Source organism: Centrocercus urophasianus, unplaced genomic scaffold, assembly GCF_019232065.1.
Source record: "Centrocercus urophasianus isolate 14NV4802_14NV808 unplaced genomic scaffold, USGS_Curo_1.0 seq_15, whole genome shotgun sequence".
Taxonomy (NCBI): domain Eukaryota; kingdom Metazoa; phylum Chordata; class Aves; order Galliformes; family Phasianidae; genus Centrocercus; species Centrocercus urophasianus.
Window position 1 is genome coordinate 20,087,295 of NW_024884697.1, and position 14,563 is coordinate 20,101,857.

A 14,563-nucleotide genomic window follows, 5' to 3' on the forward strand; every position below is an offset into this window, starting at 1 on the left:
TAAAATTTAGGGATGTATTTGCTGGATACAGTGGAGTATTTCTTTTGAAAGCACAGTAAGTACACAAACAAGCATGCATTCTAATTCAGTGTAACGTATCTGTTGTCTTCAAGTTTGGGGAATTTTTCACTGTGAATTTACTCATGACGATCATCCACTTTTGATTGCATTCCTGTAGTTTTTTGCATTATACTAATCTGTTAGTTTCAGTAGACTGATAGTTTTCTCTTTTTCAAAGCTGCCTAGAACAATTTATTTATGTTTGTATCTTTATTAAAAGTAATGGGAATTTTATCTGCTTTGTTTTAATGCTTACAGCATCTTTGTTCAGTTTTCATATTTTTTTTTTTTTTTTTGAGGGAGAGAGAGATGGGGAAATTTAATTCATTAGCAGTTTACATAAATGTTTAATTACTGCTTCAGATATTGAGAAACAGAGAAGACAGACATTTAAACTCTTAGGGAAGATTTGTTTTCCCAAGCTCATCTTCACTCTAGTTCTCTCTCTTTGTAGTCTCCAATCTCCTTTCAGTTCAAACTTTGGAGTTCCAACTTCAGAAGTTTTAAACTATAAACTATTTATTACTGTTAATTTAATGCCTAAAAAGTGTACTTCTTGCTGGAGGATCTTTACTAGCTTTATTAAAGCCAAAATACTGTGTACCTTAATGTATAGTTAAAAATAATAAGTTAGGATACAACATTCTACAATTTTTATCTGCTTACAAAGTTGTTATTTAGCTCTGAAGTGTAAGTTTCAGTAAAAGCCAGCATAATAAATAACCAAAGGAAAAGTACTCCATCTTATTAATTAAAACTAATTAGGATAAGATTTGCAAATGTTTGAGGTTCTGAACATACAGCTGAGTTAATACTGGGTGTTTGAAAAGTTATGAGGAAAGTTAACCAGCTACCATACCAAGAAAGAGCAACTGCATGCTCAGTGACTTCATATATGGCACAGAAGAATAGATGTTCTTCTTTAGTGTGAAATGGCAAATAGAGTTTTGTTTTATGTTGTCTGTAAATACTGTCCTGTACTGGGTTGTTTTGTTCTGTCCTGTTTGTTTTGCTTTGAATTTGATTTTGTGGGTCATAAATAAAAATAAAATTCTGTTATGAATGTTTACCCTTAAAAGGGCAGGTTCCACGTTCTTACTATACTTTCTATTAATTACCTTGTGACTGTGTCCTTGCAGAAAATACCTTGTTTGCATATTTGGGGCGCAATTAATGCTAGATAACTTTTATAATTTGCTTTTAGAGCTTGTTGAACTCACTGCATCTTCAGAAAATAGTGAAAACAAGTCTTCGAAAAGAATTGGATAGTGGACATACACATCCTCATACTATAAAGAAAATCATTGGAAGTTTAAAAAAATAGCACACCTGTCAAGTACTGGAGAAAATGTTTTGTGTGTTCCTGGCTCACAGACCTGTGCTTCACCACACATTTTGTTTTCAGTTACCTGTGTTAATTATTTGCATGGTTGGCCATTTGCAAGTTGTTCTGCTGCTTTAACTTTGGGAGAATTGCAGAGATGACTGCAGAAAAGATTTGTCCGTATCATTGTTCACTCCATCTATAACGTCTGTATACCAGTAGCTTATGTAATGTCTATTATTCATTCAAACACTTTCATATTTTACAGATTATTGCTCAGTCGTAACACTGGTGGACCAATCGAACGTGAAGTTAACATGCACTCTTTTCAATGGAAATCTAGATTCTCTACCAAAAATTTACAAAAATGGAGATATTGTTAGGTTTCATAGAGTAAAGGTAGGTATTGGGTATTTTGTTCTGTTTTTAATGTGTTGTGGTTGTTGGTTGGTTGGTTGTTTTTGTTTTTGTTTTTTTGCAGTGAAAGAACTGTAGGAAGAATATAGTTGTTCGTATCTTGAAATTCAAGTTTGAAGGTAGAGGATAAAACAGTCAGTTGATAAAATAGAGTGTGGTTTAGGTGTGAGCCAAAACAAAGCCATCAAATTCTTAGAACAGCAACAACCAAAAAATCCAGTGTTCTATAGATGATTATGTCAACTCCTGAATGACATCTTCTGTTTTGAGACTCATTTGTTCGTGCATATTCTAAATACCTAGAGACAGAAGCTAGCTAACCTGTTCCTGCTTAGTATAAAGCTTCTTTAAAGGCTTCTTTGTGTATAATTCAAGTAGAATTAAGCTGTAATGAGGTTTTGATGCTTGTGTTGCTTATCAGTACCATATGTGTGGTCAGTCTTGGAAGTTCATAGATTTTTCAGGGAGGAAAATCTAATGCTTAATTTCAAATTCTCTCTGAATCCTGTAGGATAAGCATTACAAACATACTAGTTTCTGAAATTCAGTGGAGGTAAAAATATGTTTCTTGTGTCTGAAGTAAAACTGTTTTATATGTGTGTATATATATATATGTGTGTGTGTGTGTGTGTGCACAAAAAAAAGGAGAGAGTAACGCTTAAAAGAACTGAAAAATTGCATGGGCAGTAGGTAAATAATGGATTATTTTTGAGATGTGAAGTACAGGCTAAGAAGTCCACTTTCATGGAGGTGTTATGTATGCATCTCTGTTACGCAAATCTAACAGTGTTTCAGCTCAACTACTGATAAAGCAAAAACAAGAAAACCTTATTCACCTGATTTGGAAACAGCTTTTTGGGTGTTGAGCTGAAATACTTCTCAACTGATTAATCGTTCTTCAGGATTGTGTCAGTATTTCAGTAATGTTCCAAACTGTTAACGTTCCCCACGCACAGCTTTTTTCGTCACTGCTGAGCTCGTTTAGGTGGTTTCCAGCCCCAACACTTCCAGCTGCCCACAATCCATATCCCCTCAGATCATAAGCTTAACAGCATGTCTAATTACTTACTAATTTAAAATGATCTACAGTTAGTTTAAATAGTTATATTTTTCTGGACAGGCATGTTTTGACTATCTTGAGATAACTGTAACTTTGCAAGTTTTGTTCTCCATTCTGAGCAGGTAAAAAGCTGGTGTAGGAGCCTGTTGACAGCTGTTTGGAGATGTGGGAGTAGGGTGACCTCTTCTTTCCTTTCAACTATAGCCAGTTCAGGATTTATGATCGCTGTGTAACACAGTTCTCAATAAAAACATGAACAAAACAACAAACACTAATTAGAGTTCTGAGTATGTCTGCAATTCCTCATTCACTGTCTTCACATTTTGCTTTCCAGCCTTTTCACCCTCTCATAGCTTACCAAATGGAAAGCAGAGGTTCTAGCCTGTCACAACTATGTTTACCAGGGAGAACAGATATACATATTCTTTACAGTGTTTATTCACATTTCTATGTTCCAGAAATGCTTTGAGAGACTTCCAGGGAATTGATGTTGATAGCAAAAGCATTTTAAAAATGGCTGCTCTGGGCTACTTCACAGTAGCAGAGGTGTTAGCAAAGTCCTGGAGGAGGTTCTGTTGGTGTTACTCTGGATTGAGAATAGTTTTATTTGCTCAGTATTTATTTAAGAGAATTAATATTTTAAATGTCGTGTTAGTTGGGTTGAGTGATAGTCCAGTTTAAATTACATTTCTGTTAATATTTCTTGAAATACATTTTTATGATGTCTAATGATGATGCTTCATGAATTACAATGCTTAGTGAATTACAGTCCCATATTTGGGCCTTCAACCATAGTCAGTTCTGACAGTGTGGGGATCTTTTTTGCCTCTTACCATAAAAGCTAGGCCTGCAGTCTTTCTAGTTCCCCTTTATTTTTTGGCAAAGAAGGAAGTATTTCAAGTTTCTTTCGTTTTTTTCTTCTTCTATGTGGATGCTCTTAATAAATTAGACTTAATGCTTACTACTTGAGCTGCTAAATGGAGGGAATGGTCATCCAGCTGCTACTGGCTAAATCTGTCTGATTTTATCCTCACTTGACTTTGAGTTTTGGCTTGTGTTCAGCATTCTTAGCATTAGACAAACCCTGCCACGATGATAGAATTGTTCATTTCCTCATCGACCTTTCTTTCGTATTCCTTATTATCTCCGAATGATTCTTGAACAAGAATTTATTTCCATGCTCTTGGTGAAGTGAATTGCTGTTTTATTTCTATTTCAGTGTTTGGGGATTGGAGAGCAATGAGATTGAAATAAACCAGAATACACTTTTGAATACACATCTTGTTCAGCTTGTTCTCTTTCAGTCATTTATTAGTCACTGGACATTTTTTGTTGACTTTTTTTCCAGGATGTATAACATTATTGAGCACTTTGCATTTTCAAAACACTGTATTCTTTGATATCTAATACAGTCGTGAGTGTATACTTCTACTACTCAGACCCTGTGTAATTGTAACTCAAGTTGAGTTCTTGAAATGTGAATATTGATTAACATAATGAGATGACCTCTCATTGTAAACTCTACTTGCTTGACTTTCCCAGCATAACAGAACCTGTAATAATTGTGATTAAAAAGATGAAAAATCTTAACTCGCTGACCTATTTCATTATATTGCTACTATTATCTTTTCATGCTTTGACTTCTGTACCTAGGTTGAAGTTAGTGCAACAAATGAAATTGGAGTCTTAAAGATGACAGCTTCTTCATTGCACGTCACTTGTTTGTTACCACTGACTTATCAGTCATGCACTGCATAGGAAGATGTTCTGTAGAAATATGAGTAGTGGAATGGGTATCATAAAATGATTACATCATGAGCTGAACTGTGCTTAAATAGACAACAACTGTGTCATTCCAGTACTTTGGAATGTGTATGGTTTACAGTTTTAATGTTCTAACTTCAAAGTTAGATGGAGGAAAACAGCAATTAAAAAAACCCCTCTCTATCGAGTGCATATTCAGCTGTTCAGATTCACAACATAAACACAGTGCTCCTTTGAGCAAAAGCACTTTATAGCCATGATACATGTGACTATACCATCTGTGTAGGTCAGTCAGTTCAGTAGAGTAAGATATGTTCTGCTAGTGAGTTTCAAGGCTGTTTGCTTGTCAAGAATGAAGCGATACTTAGCAATCTGATAATCAGACATAAGAAGCTTGCCTTCATAAATACAGCAGAGTCAATCACACATCCTTTCTAATATCCCTGCTAGTTCTGCCTCTGTTCTTGAGCATCACTTTCTTTAAACTCTGTAATACTTAAGGCAACATTTGTTCCATTATATTACTAACCCTGGTCTAAACCAGTTTGCCATTATTTCCAGGAGCACTCACCTTTGCACTTGTGTAGTGATTTTCTTGTCTCAGTGTATTCTCTCTTTCAGTTTAGTCAAGATTGTCCCATTAACATTGGTTCCTTCTCTTGCTACCTGGTGCACTATGGAAAGTACTGAGAGACCAGTGCAGAATTATATGCTCAGTCTTCATTTCTAGTCAGCTCTGACCATAGTTGTCAAGTTGTAAAGCAGAGGAAGGCAAGTTTATGTCCTATAATGCATAATGTCAAGATGTATTAACTCTAGGCAATTATAGTCTTCTTCCAAAATTAGAAGTTCTTAGAATTTCACACATTTTCTGAAATTTTTGTTCTGAGTTGTATTGGATCAAGTCACCAATCCTGTCTTAAATACCTGAGGCTTTTTCCAAAATATAGTTATTTATTGCTTTATCCAAATTTTCTCAAATATACTGGGCCACTTTCTCTGTAGAATATTTCTAAAATAGTATCATAATACCTGCTGGTTTTCAAATGATAACCAAAGCAGAAGTTAATTAATCTGGTTTAGGTATGTATTCTTTGTAAATGCAGTTCTTGTGGACATCATGTTTTCTGAACTGGTAAAAGAAATATGCAATGTATTGTTGATTGTTTCCTTTAATTTGTGTTTAATTACTACAGAAATTTCAACTGATATTTTGAGCACAGTAGTTCACAGAAATAATAGAAGATAAGTTATAATCAATGGTCTTGATATCTCTGTATTTTTATATTTTCATTAAAAAATATTCTGCTTCCATGTGACTTCTTAACTTTTCGTAGAAAGATGTCTGCAGATTTTAACTCAGTTTCTTCTTGTTATATTTAAACATGTTGAAAATAGCTTAATTCATACGAGCACACAGATTATTTATTGTCTTACTTTAAATTGCTTCTTTAGTTCTTTGCAGCTGAAGCCATGTGTATACTAGGAGTACAGTATTAAAATACAAGGAAATGTAATCTACATACAATATTATCCAAACTTGTTTAGACTGTCATGACTATACTGGGTGTGAGAAAACTATTTAAAAAATATAAGAAAATAGTGAAAATTTGTTTTACTCCTCTAACAGGGTGCATTTTTTATTTGAATAGAATTAGTGACAACTTTCAGACTTTAACAGCAAAATCAGTCTCTGGATACGATAGAAAGTGAAGGTGCAGGCTCAATTGTCTGGCACATTTCTGAGCAATAACTTATTAAATTAGTAACAATTCAAAGATATAATTTTTTTTGGTGCTAGAGTACTGGTTTGTCTGTAGGTATCTTAAGCTAACCTGTCTCACAAATGACATTCAGAAACCTGGATGCGATTTCAGTCAGCTAATTTTAGTTTTATGAGAATGGGTCAAAGCAACTGTTTGAAAATCAAGGTTTGAGATTTCTGGATGCTAAAAAGATTTTGAGACTTGTGAGTGAATTAGTCTGCACTGATGCTGATCTTAGTCTGCTTCTTGAAATAATTTTTGATGTTAGAAATTCCTCCTTACATGCTTTGCTTATTTGTTAGCATTAATTTGCTTTTTTCTTCTTATTTCGTCTCTTCTGCTGGCACCAGGAATGAAAATGAGTAGTGATCCATTATTGATGCATATGATAAAACAGAAGCGTAAGCATACTTCAGTGAAGTACAATCATTTTTTTCATGTTTTCTTGTAGATCAGGGAATACAATGGACAAATGCAAGGAATTACCAGTGCAGGATTTGCATCCTTGACATTTGATGGAACTGTAGGAGCGCCAGTAGTTCCTCGAGCTTCTAGCAAAGTGTATACCTTCATAGATGAAGAACAGAAAACAGTAGAAGAATTACGTATTTGGGCAGCCAGTAATCTTTCTGTCTCTGGACCAGAAGCAAAATTGTCTGATGTTAAGCCAATGATGTTCTTCGATCTCACTTGTCAGCTGGTAGGGAAGGCAAAAGTGGATGGATCATCTTTTCTTCTAAAGGTAGATTTGTTTTCTTTAAGTAATTTTTTATATTGTTATGTGGATTAATATGTAGAGATTAAGGAAATGTATGATTCTGTACTATTTTGTTTCTGTGGAGACAAAACAGGAATCTCAGTTCTTTTTCTCTAATTCATTTATTTTGAAAGTTTTTTAAGATGGCATTGGTATGGATGGTAAGTACTACAAACATTTCTAGGTAAATATTGTAAGATTTCTTAAAGTTGAGAAATAATTTTTGGTTTTGAATTGTAACCTTGTTTTCTACTCAGTAGCAATTATTGCTTATTTTTCTAGATGTACAGTATATAAGTAATTCAGTACGTGGTACTCTCTAGAGCTCTACGTAGCTTCTTTAGTTACACATGAGCACTTTGGGGGATCATTGCTTAATGAAAGCACAGAATATAAATGCCACACAACAGGAAAGTACTTTCTGAGGAGTGATCCTTAGCATCAGCTAAATATAAACTAGCTCTCCTTATTTTTCTTGGTTTACCTCCCTGTGCATCAGTTTGATGTTATTCTGAAACAGCTCTGTATTTATTTTCAGTTTTTTAAGTTGATTGTTAAACTGTAAGCATTGAAGATGTTTTTTGAAGACAAAGTTATAAAATGAAAAATAAAAATATTTAATGGTACTTCTGTATTAAGCTTACTGATACAATCTTTTTAGAAACAGCAAGTTGCATCGTTCTCTTAGTAAAGCAGGAAATACTCTTCTATGTGCTGTACAGAAGCAAAACTTGAGTGTCACCCTGTATCACATTGTGCAACTGTTACAAATATTTCCGTTTAACTGTCTCTTACGAAATGGTTGTCAAATGGCATGCAGTAAAATTTCAGAACCTTCTAGCCTAATTCTCATTCATTAATGTGTGTTCAGCATTAAAAGGCCCTTTGCAAGGAGAAGCACAAGGACTTTCTTAAGTAAATATTACTTGTTTTCCCTTTTTTTCTGAGTTGTAAAGTTTGAAGACTGTTTTGTCAAGTACTTAAAACGAGGAGGTGAACTTCACAGGGTGCAGCTGTGTGGAGTCAGAATAGTGAAGTCTTAATGAAATCCACTGGCACTAGATCAGTTTTTCTCATACTGAATCCTCTGTCAGTATCTTTTTTTTAGCACTTTAAAATATTAAGTACTTAAATTTGTATTAAAATGAACCAAACAAGCTAAAAACTGATAGATTAACATAGATGTGCTGTTGCTAATTGCAAGCAGGCCAAAATTCTTTCCTTACATATAGAATGTTGGTAAAGCTGTAAGAGAAGCCTTTTTATAAATATTGTAGACAGAGGTCTGATTATTTTGTTGATTCATTAAACAAAAAATCAAAGCACAAGTTCAGTTTGGTTGATGATTACATATCATATATTATTAACTTTCTGTTCTTGGGTTTTTTAATAATGGTGTACATTTACTGTGTCATTGCAAGACACAGTTATTTTCATGGTTGATAATACAGTGAAGTATAATGACAGTTTTAAGCACTGAGCTCAAGTTAACTAGTGTAATTGCTTCAAACAGAACTATGATGAATTTTGGTGATTTCTGTGCATCACCCATAGCATTATCTTTAATATTACACTCAATAAATTATTCTGTACGAGCGTGGCTCCTTAAGCTGATGTGACATGAAGCTGTGTTGCTTGTCTTACGAAGGTAAGCTTAAATTGAAATGAAGCAGCAGTTAATTATTTCTGAAAAATTTAATTTCAAATCAGAGGAGTCTTCACGCTGGAAGTGCTGCTGTCATTTTTCCATTTCATAAGGGTTTTATTAACTATTCTTCTATCTGTCAGTTTCCTATGTTATGTCATACAATCAGTATATTCTGTTGGAGGGCCTTAATGAGTCAGGAAAGCAGGGTTCATGGTGCCTCCCCTTTTTCCGCATTTTGCAACATGGTGATCACATATCATCACTAACTATTCCGTAATTCCTGTTTGTTCATGACTAGTAATGAAACTATTTGTTGTTTGTTATTCAAAGTTTGATTATTGTTGGTAAGATTGAAGGCATGAGGCTAGCTGTTCATAACCGTAGCACTAGCAGATACAGAAAAATTAATAGAAAGCCTTGGCTCCTGTATTTTCATCTACAAGTAGAATGCATCTGATAAGCTCCCAAAGTAGCTGTGCTCTTACTTGTACAAGTTTAAAATAGTAAATAAATAAAATCGCATAAAACACATAATTTTCCAAAGAACTTTCTTTTCTTGTAAAGAATGCTTATTGGCTTAGAAATTCTTCAAAATACGGCCTGACATCAGCCCCATTAGCTCCTCTTGCAAAGGACATTGTAAGCTTTGACCTGACAGGGCACATTCACATTATTTCAGTTTGTAAGATCCATCTTACAAGTGTGGAACTACCAATGTATCTCAAGCAAAGCCAGTTTGAAAAACAGTAGGAAACTAAGCATCTAATTTCATAATGTATGCCTATAGCATTAAATCTATATTTCTCTAGCTCAGTTCTGGAAAAGCTTGGCTAATTGCAGGAAAGGGCAGCATCTCAATCAAAGGTGCTTTTAAATGTTTCGTAACAGGCCTTTTTTTGTTTGTTTGTTTCATTCTGTGAGGGCATGTGCAAGCTTATTATGTGAGTCCTTCAGAATACCCTACACTCTTATTTGGGAACATTAATTTGATGTTATGGGTTATTTTAACTGTAAATAATTTCCCCTTTTATCTCTTGATTTGGCATGAGCATTTCAGCCATGAGTTGTTCTCCGTGCGTATGTACATTGTTTTGCTGCTTCCTAGATCTTTTCCTTTGTGTCCTTTGATTCATAGCAGTTAAACATTCAGAAAGGGGTAGAAACCCTTTAAAAATTGACCTTTGGTGTCTTCACCCTTCCTTGTCCCTGTTTCCACCTCACCTGAAGAGCATAACTCATTGGTATCTTATTTGCTGTTGCACCAGTATGTATGAATTCCTACGCATTAATATTTTGAGTATTGAAATAGTTGGTTTTGATTGCAGGTATGGGATGGCACAAAATGCCCCTACCCAACATGGAAGGTTCCTGTGGAAGCAAAAGAACTGGAGGGAGACAAAGTTCTTCTTTATCATCTGCGAAATCTAACAGTGGATGTTTTAGTCTATGACAACCATGTACAACTGGCAAAATCACTCAAGGTAATTGTACAATTCATTGTTTCCAGCTCTCAATTTGTGGTCTATTTTCTGTCTGGAACTTGCTTCAGAAAATGTATCTGTGCAGTTCGGTTCTTAATTAGTCTCAAATGTGGCTCTTCATTGTTCAGTGTATTTCTTATACCTTTTATTTGAATACAGAACTCCTTCAACATGTGTAAAACAGCCTCATTACCCTAAATTGCCATGAAAGAAATTCTTCCAATTAAGCAGTTCTCTCCAGACATTGTAATATCATACATACTTTGTATGTAGTGCATTCTGAAAATGTATTCTGTGCTGCAGAATTATTTTTAAATGATATAAACAAGGATTGGATTTATTATTCCACTTAAGGCCTGTAATTCTGAATAAAAGATTTTATCTGTTCTGTAAACTTCTGCAACTTCCAGTGCTGTCTTCATTTAGTGGGTCAGTAATGTTGATTTTGCTCAGTTAGAGAAAGCAACAATGTAATTAAGCACTTGATCTTCAGCAATACTGCCATCTTGCTTCTAAATACAGCAAATTAGCCAAAAGTACGTCTTCAATCTTATGGGTTGTCTTCTGTACCCAAGCATAGTTTTTAAGGTAGTGTTTGACACAAAACAAAGGTACATGGTAGACATTTCTTAGGCCAGAGTCTAAGAATGCTCATAGTGAGAGGTTGAAGGTTGATCCTTAAGGCCCTTTCCAACCTAAACCATTCTATGAAAATGAAGAAGGAAAATATTTACTGTTAGGAATTTTAATTAATATTTAATGAATATATTCAGTATATTTAGGAATTCCTGTTGATTACGTGCAAATTGGGAGTTTTTCATTAATTCTCCCTTGTGCTTTTTTTCAATCTTACTTGTTCTTTCTTAACTGTGAAGTATCTGTGCTTTTGTTGGACACTGCATAGTGCAGAGCTGAAGCTCTGATGTGAAACTGTTCAGGAACCTGACTTGACCTACTGAGTGGCACAGGCTGTTTTTCTCTACAGAAACACAGGAAGTGTTACTTTCACTCATGTAAACTGTAGAAGTGTTAAGATATTCGTGTTTTGTGGGGGTTTTTGTTTGTTCGTTTCCACTTTTTAGTGGATTATCCTAGTAGAGTTATTGAAGAAAAAAAAAAATAATACCCTTATAATTAAACTTCAGAAAGATTTGCTGAGTTCAGATTACAATTTACACAATTTTATTTTATGGAAAAATCTAAATTGCTGAAGTGGCTTATAAAATTTAATATAATAAAAGGTATATTTTTAAATACTAGCGAAAATCATATAGTGTTATAAGAAAGTGTAACTAAAGTACTCTTCTTTTACCCATATAATATTTTATTTCAAAGATTTGTTATACAAAGATTTTTAGAAAATCATTTTGGTGTACTATTGAACTGGTGGGAATTTACTTCATCTATGTCCACCTTCTGAGTGTGAGCACAAGAATAATGTGGACAGAAACTGCGTACTGATTTTTTGCCAGTTTATTATTTCAGAAACAATAAAAGTGCTCAATTTTTGAGCCATCTCTTCTGCATCTGAATGTAATGTAGAATTGCCTTTTTATTGGATGTCATTGAGGAGCTTTTAGGCTACACTCCCATGTTGTACCATTTGCAATGACAGTTGCACTTTTGAAATGAAGTTTTGTGTAGGAACAATACACTTTATGCAGTTTTTCAGTCTGCAGAAGGGCAGAAAAAAACACAATAAATCTGAATTATTTGTTCTTACATTAAAACTGTATCTGTAGGTTACATGCTCAGACAAGAACGTTGTAAATAACCAAGGAACAGTGTAGAGAAACTGGCTTATATATTATAGTCAGTTGATAGTAAATCCTAGAGCACAGTGTCAGAAAGCAATCATTTGTTAAAGTCTCTTTTAAGGTATGCTGTAGTTGATACTGTACGTGGACTTTTTGTCACCTGTTACTGCCCTCCCTTCATGTAATAAAAGTTGTGACTTTTCAGCATTTTCTGCCTTAGCAAAACACAAACAAAATTTTCAGAAGTGTTATCTCTCTGAATAGATTATTTCCTGGGACAGAAAGACATAAACAGAGCTACAGCGAAGCAGAGATAATGGTGTTCACTGCTTTTTCTTGAATTTCCCTCTCCTGTGCACCCTGAGTGCTTGAGGCTTTCCCATTTTTCAAGGAACCCCAGCCTGCAGCTAGCTCTGCAGAGTACCCTTTCTCCCTGTAGGTCTTACTTTGTTATCCTTCTGTCTTTTATTCCTGTGTTTCTAGAGGTTCTTAGGATTCGTGCAGACTTCACTATACTACTCAAAAATTAGATCTATGACATGCATTTCTCCATTGGTGGTATTTTGCTAAGTACTAGATACGTGATTTAGTGGGTGTCAGCCCTGCCCATGATATGGGGATTGGAGCCAGATGACCTTTAAGGACCATTCCATCCAGAAATTTCACAGTCCTTTTCATGGATTTAAATTTGTGGTATTCCTTTCCTTGGATGTGAAGGACCACATCCCATTACAGTGTATGTGCTTCCTGTCACATGCAGGTAGTGCACAATTAGTGAAATTGAACTGCTGATAGGATAAAATGATCACAAAAAAATCACCTTGAATATCTGCCATAAAATATGTGGATTCTGTGATCTAAAAATCACAGAATCACAGAATGGCCAGAGTTTGAAGGGACCTCAAGGATCATGGATCTCCAACCCCCCTGCCACATGCAGGGCCACCAACCTCCCATTCAATACCAGACCAGGCTGCCCAGGGCCCCATCCAATCTGGCCTTGAACACCTCCAGGGACGGGGCATCCACAACCTCTCTGGGCAGCCTGTTCCAGCACCTCACCACTCTCTCTGTAAAGAACTTCCCCCAACAGCCAACCTAAATCTCCCCTCCCTCAACTTAAAACCATTTCCCCTTGTCCTGCTGTTATCAGCCCTTTCAAAGAGTTGACTCTCCTCCTGTTTTTAGGCTCCCGTTAGGTATTGAAAGGCTGCAGTGAGGTCACCCCACAGCCTTCTTTTCTCCAGGCTGAACAAGCCCAGCTCCTTCAGCCTGTCTTCATAAGGGAGGTGCTCCAGTCCCCTGATCATCTTTGTGGCTCTCCTCTGGACCTTCTCCAACAGCTCCCTGTCTTTCTTGTACTTTGGGCTCCAGACCTGGATACAGTGGTCCAGATGGGGCCTCACAAGAGCAGAGCAGAGGGGGACAATCACCTCCCTGTCGCTGCTGGCCACCCCTCTTCTGATGGAGCCCAGGCTACCATTTGCCTTCTTGCACACTGCTGGCTCATGTTAAGTTTTTCATCTATCAAGACCCTCAGGTCCCTCTCTGCAGGACTGCTCTCAAGTATTGCTCCTTTCAGTCTGTATGGATGCCTGGGATTCCTCCGGCCCAAGTGCGAAACTCTGCACTTTGCCGTGTTGAACCTCATCATGTTCACCTGGGCCCTGTCGAGGTCCCTCTGAATGGCATCCCTTCTTTCCACCATGTCAACCACATCACTCTGCTTGGTGTCATCAGCAAACTTGCTGAGGGTGCACATTGATGTCACCGATAAAGACATTAAAGAGCACTGGTTCGAAGACAGACCCCTGGGGGACGGCCTCTACCTGGTCATAGAGCCACTGATGACCACCCTCTGTCTGCAGCCTTTCAACCAATTTCTTATCCATCGAGTGTCCACCCATCAAATCCACTTCCCTCCGATTTGGAGATGAGGATGTGGTGGGGGACCATGTCAGAGGCCTTGCTCAAGTCCAGGTAAATGACATCGGTCGCCTTTCCCTTGTCCACCAATGCCGTCACTCCATCACAGAAGGCCACCAGATTGGTCAGGCATGACCTTCCTCTGATGAAGCCATGCTGGCTGTCTCAGATCACACGTTCATTCCTCGTGTGATCAAGCATGTCATCCAGAATGATCTGTTCCATGATCTTCCCAGGCACAGGGGTGAGACTCACCAGTCTATAGTTCCCAGGGTCCTCCTTGCTCCCTGTCTTGTAAATGGGAGTGATGTGACCCTTCCTCCAGTCATCCAGGACCTCACCTGACAGCCAAATCAGTACAGATGAATTTAAGTGATTCCTGTGCATAAAGACAAGCTCTGGACAGACACTGGTGACAAAACATCAACATTTAGCTGCTGTGACAAATCACTTTCCAAAATTCACCAGTGCTAAATGTAAATGCAACCCTTTGTTTTGAAGAAATTGCGAGAATTTGCTTTGCTAAAAAATGTTTTTAACTTGAATAGTTACAGGGAACTGTGTATGGGACTTGTTTTTTAGTTTTCTTTAGCTTTGATACCT

At 36.4% G+C, this 14,563-nt stretch overlaps 1 protein-coding gene across 5 annotated transcripts in view; it reads left to right on the top strand.

Moving 5' to 3' along the window:
* The window catches only part of POT1 (protection of telomeres 1), a 60,801-nt gene that overhangs the window by 25,881 nt on the left and 20,357 nt on the right, over positions 1-14,563 (top strand). For all 5 annotated transcript variants that reach the window (XM_042815763.1, XM_042815762.1, XM_042815766.1 and 2 more), the window contains exons 8-10: positions 1,653-1,783; positions 6,843-7,133; positions 10,122-10,277. In XM_042815763.1, the coding sequence (XP_042671697.1) occupies positions 1,653-1,783; positions 6,843-7,133; positions 10,122-10,277 (578 nt within the window). The remainder of the gene's footprint in view (positions 1-1,652; positions 1,784-6,842; positions 7,134-10,121; positions 10,278-14,563) is intronic.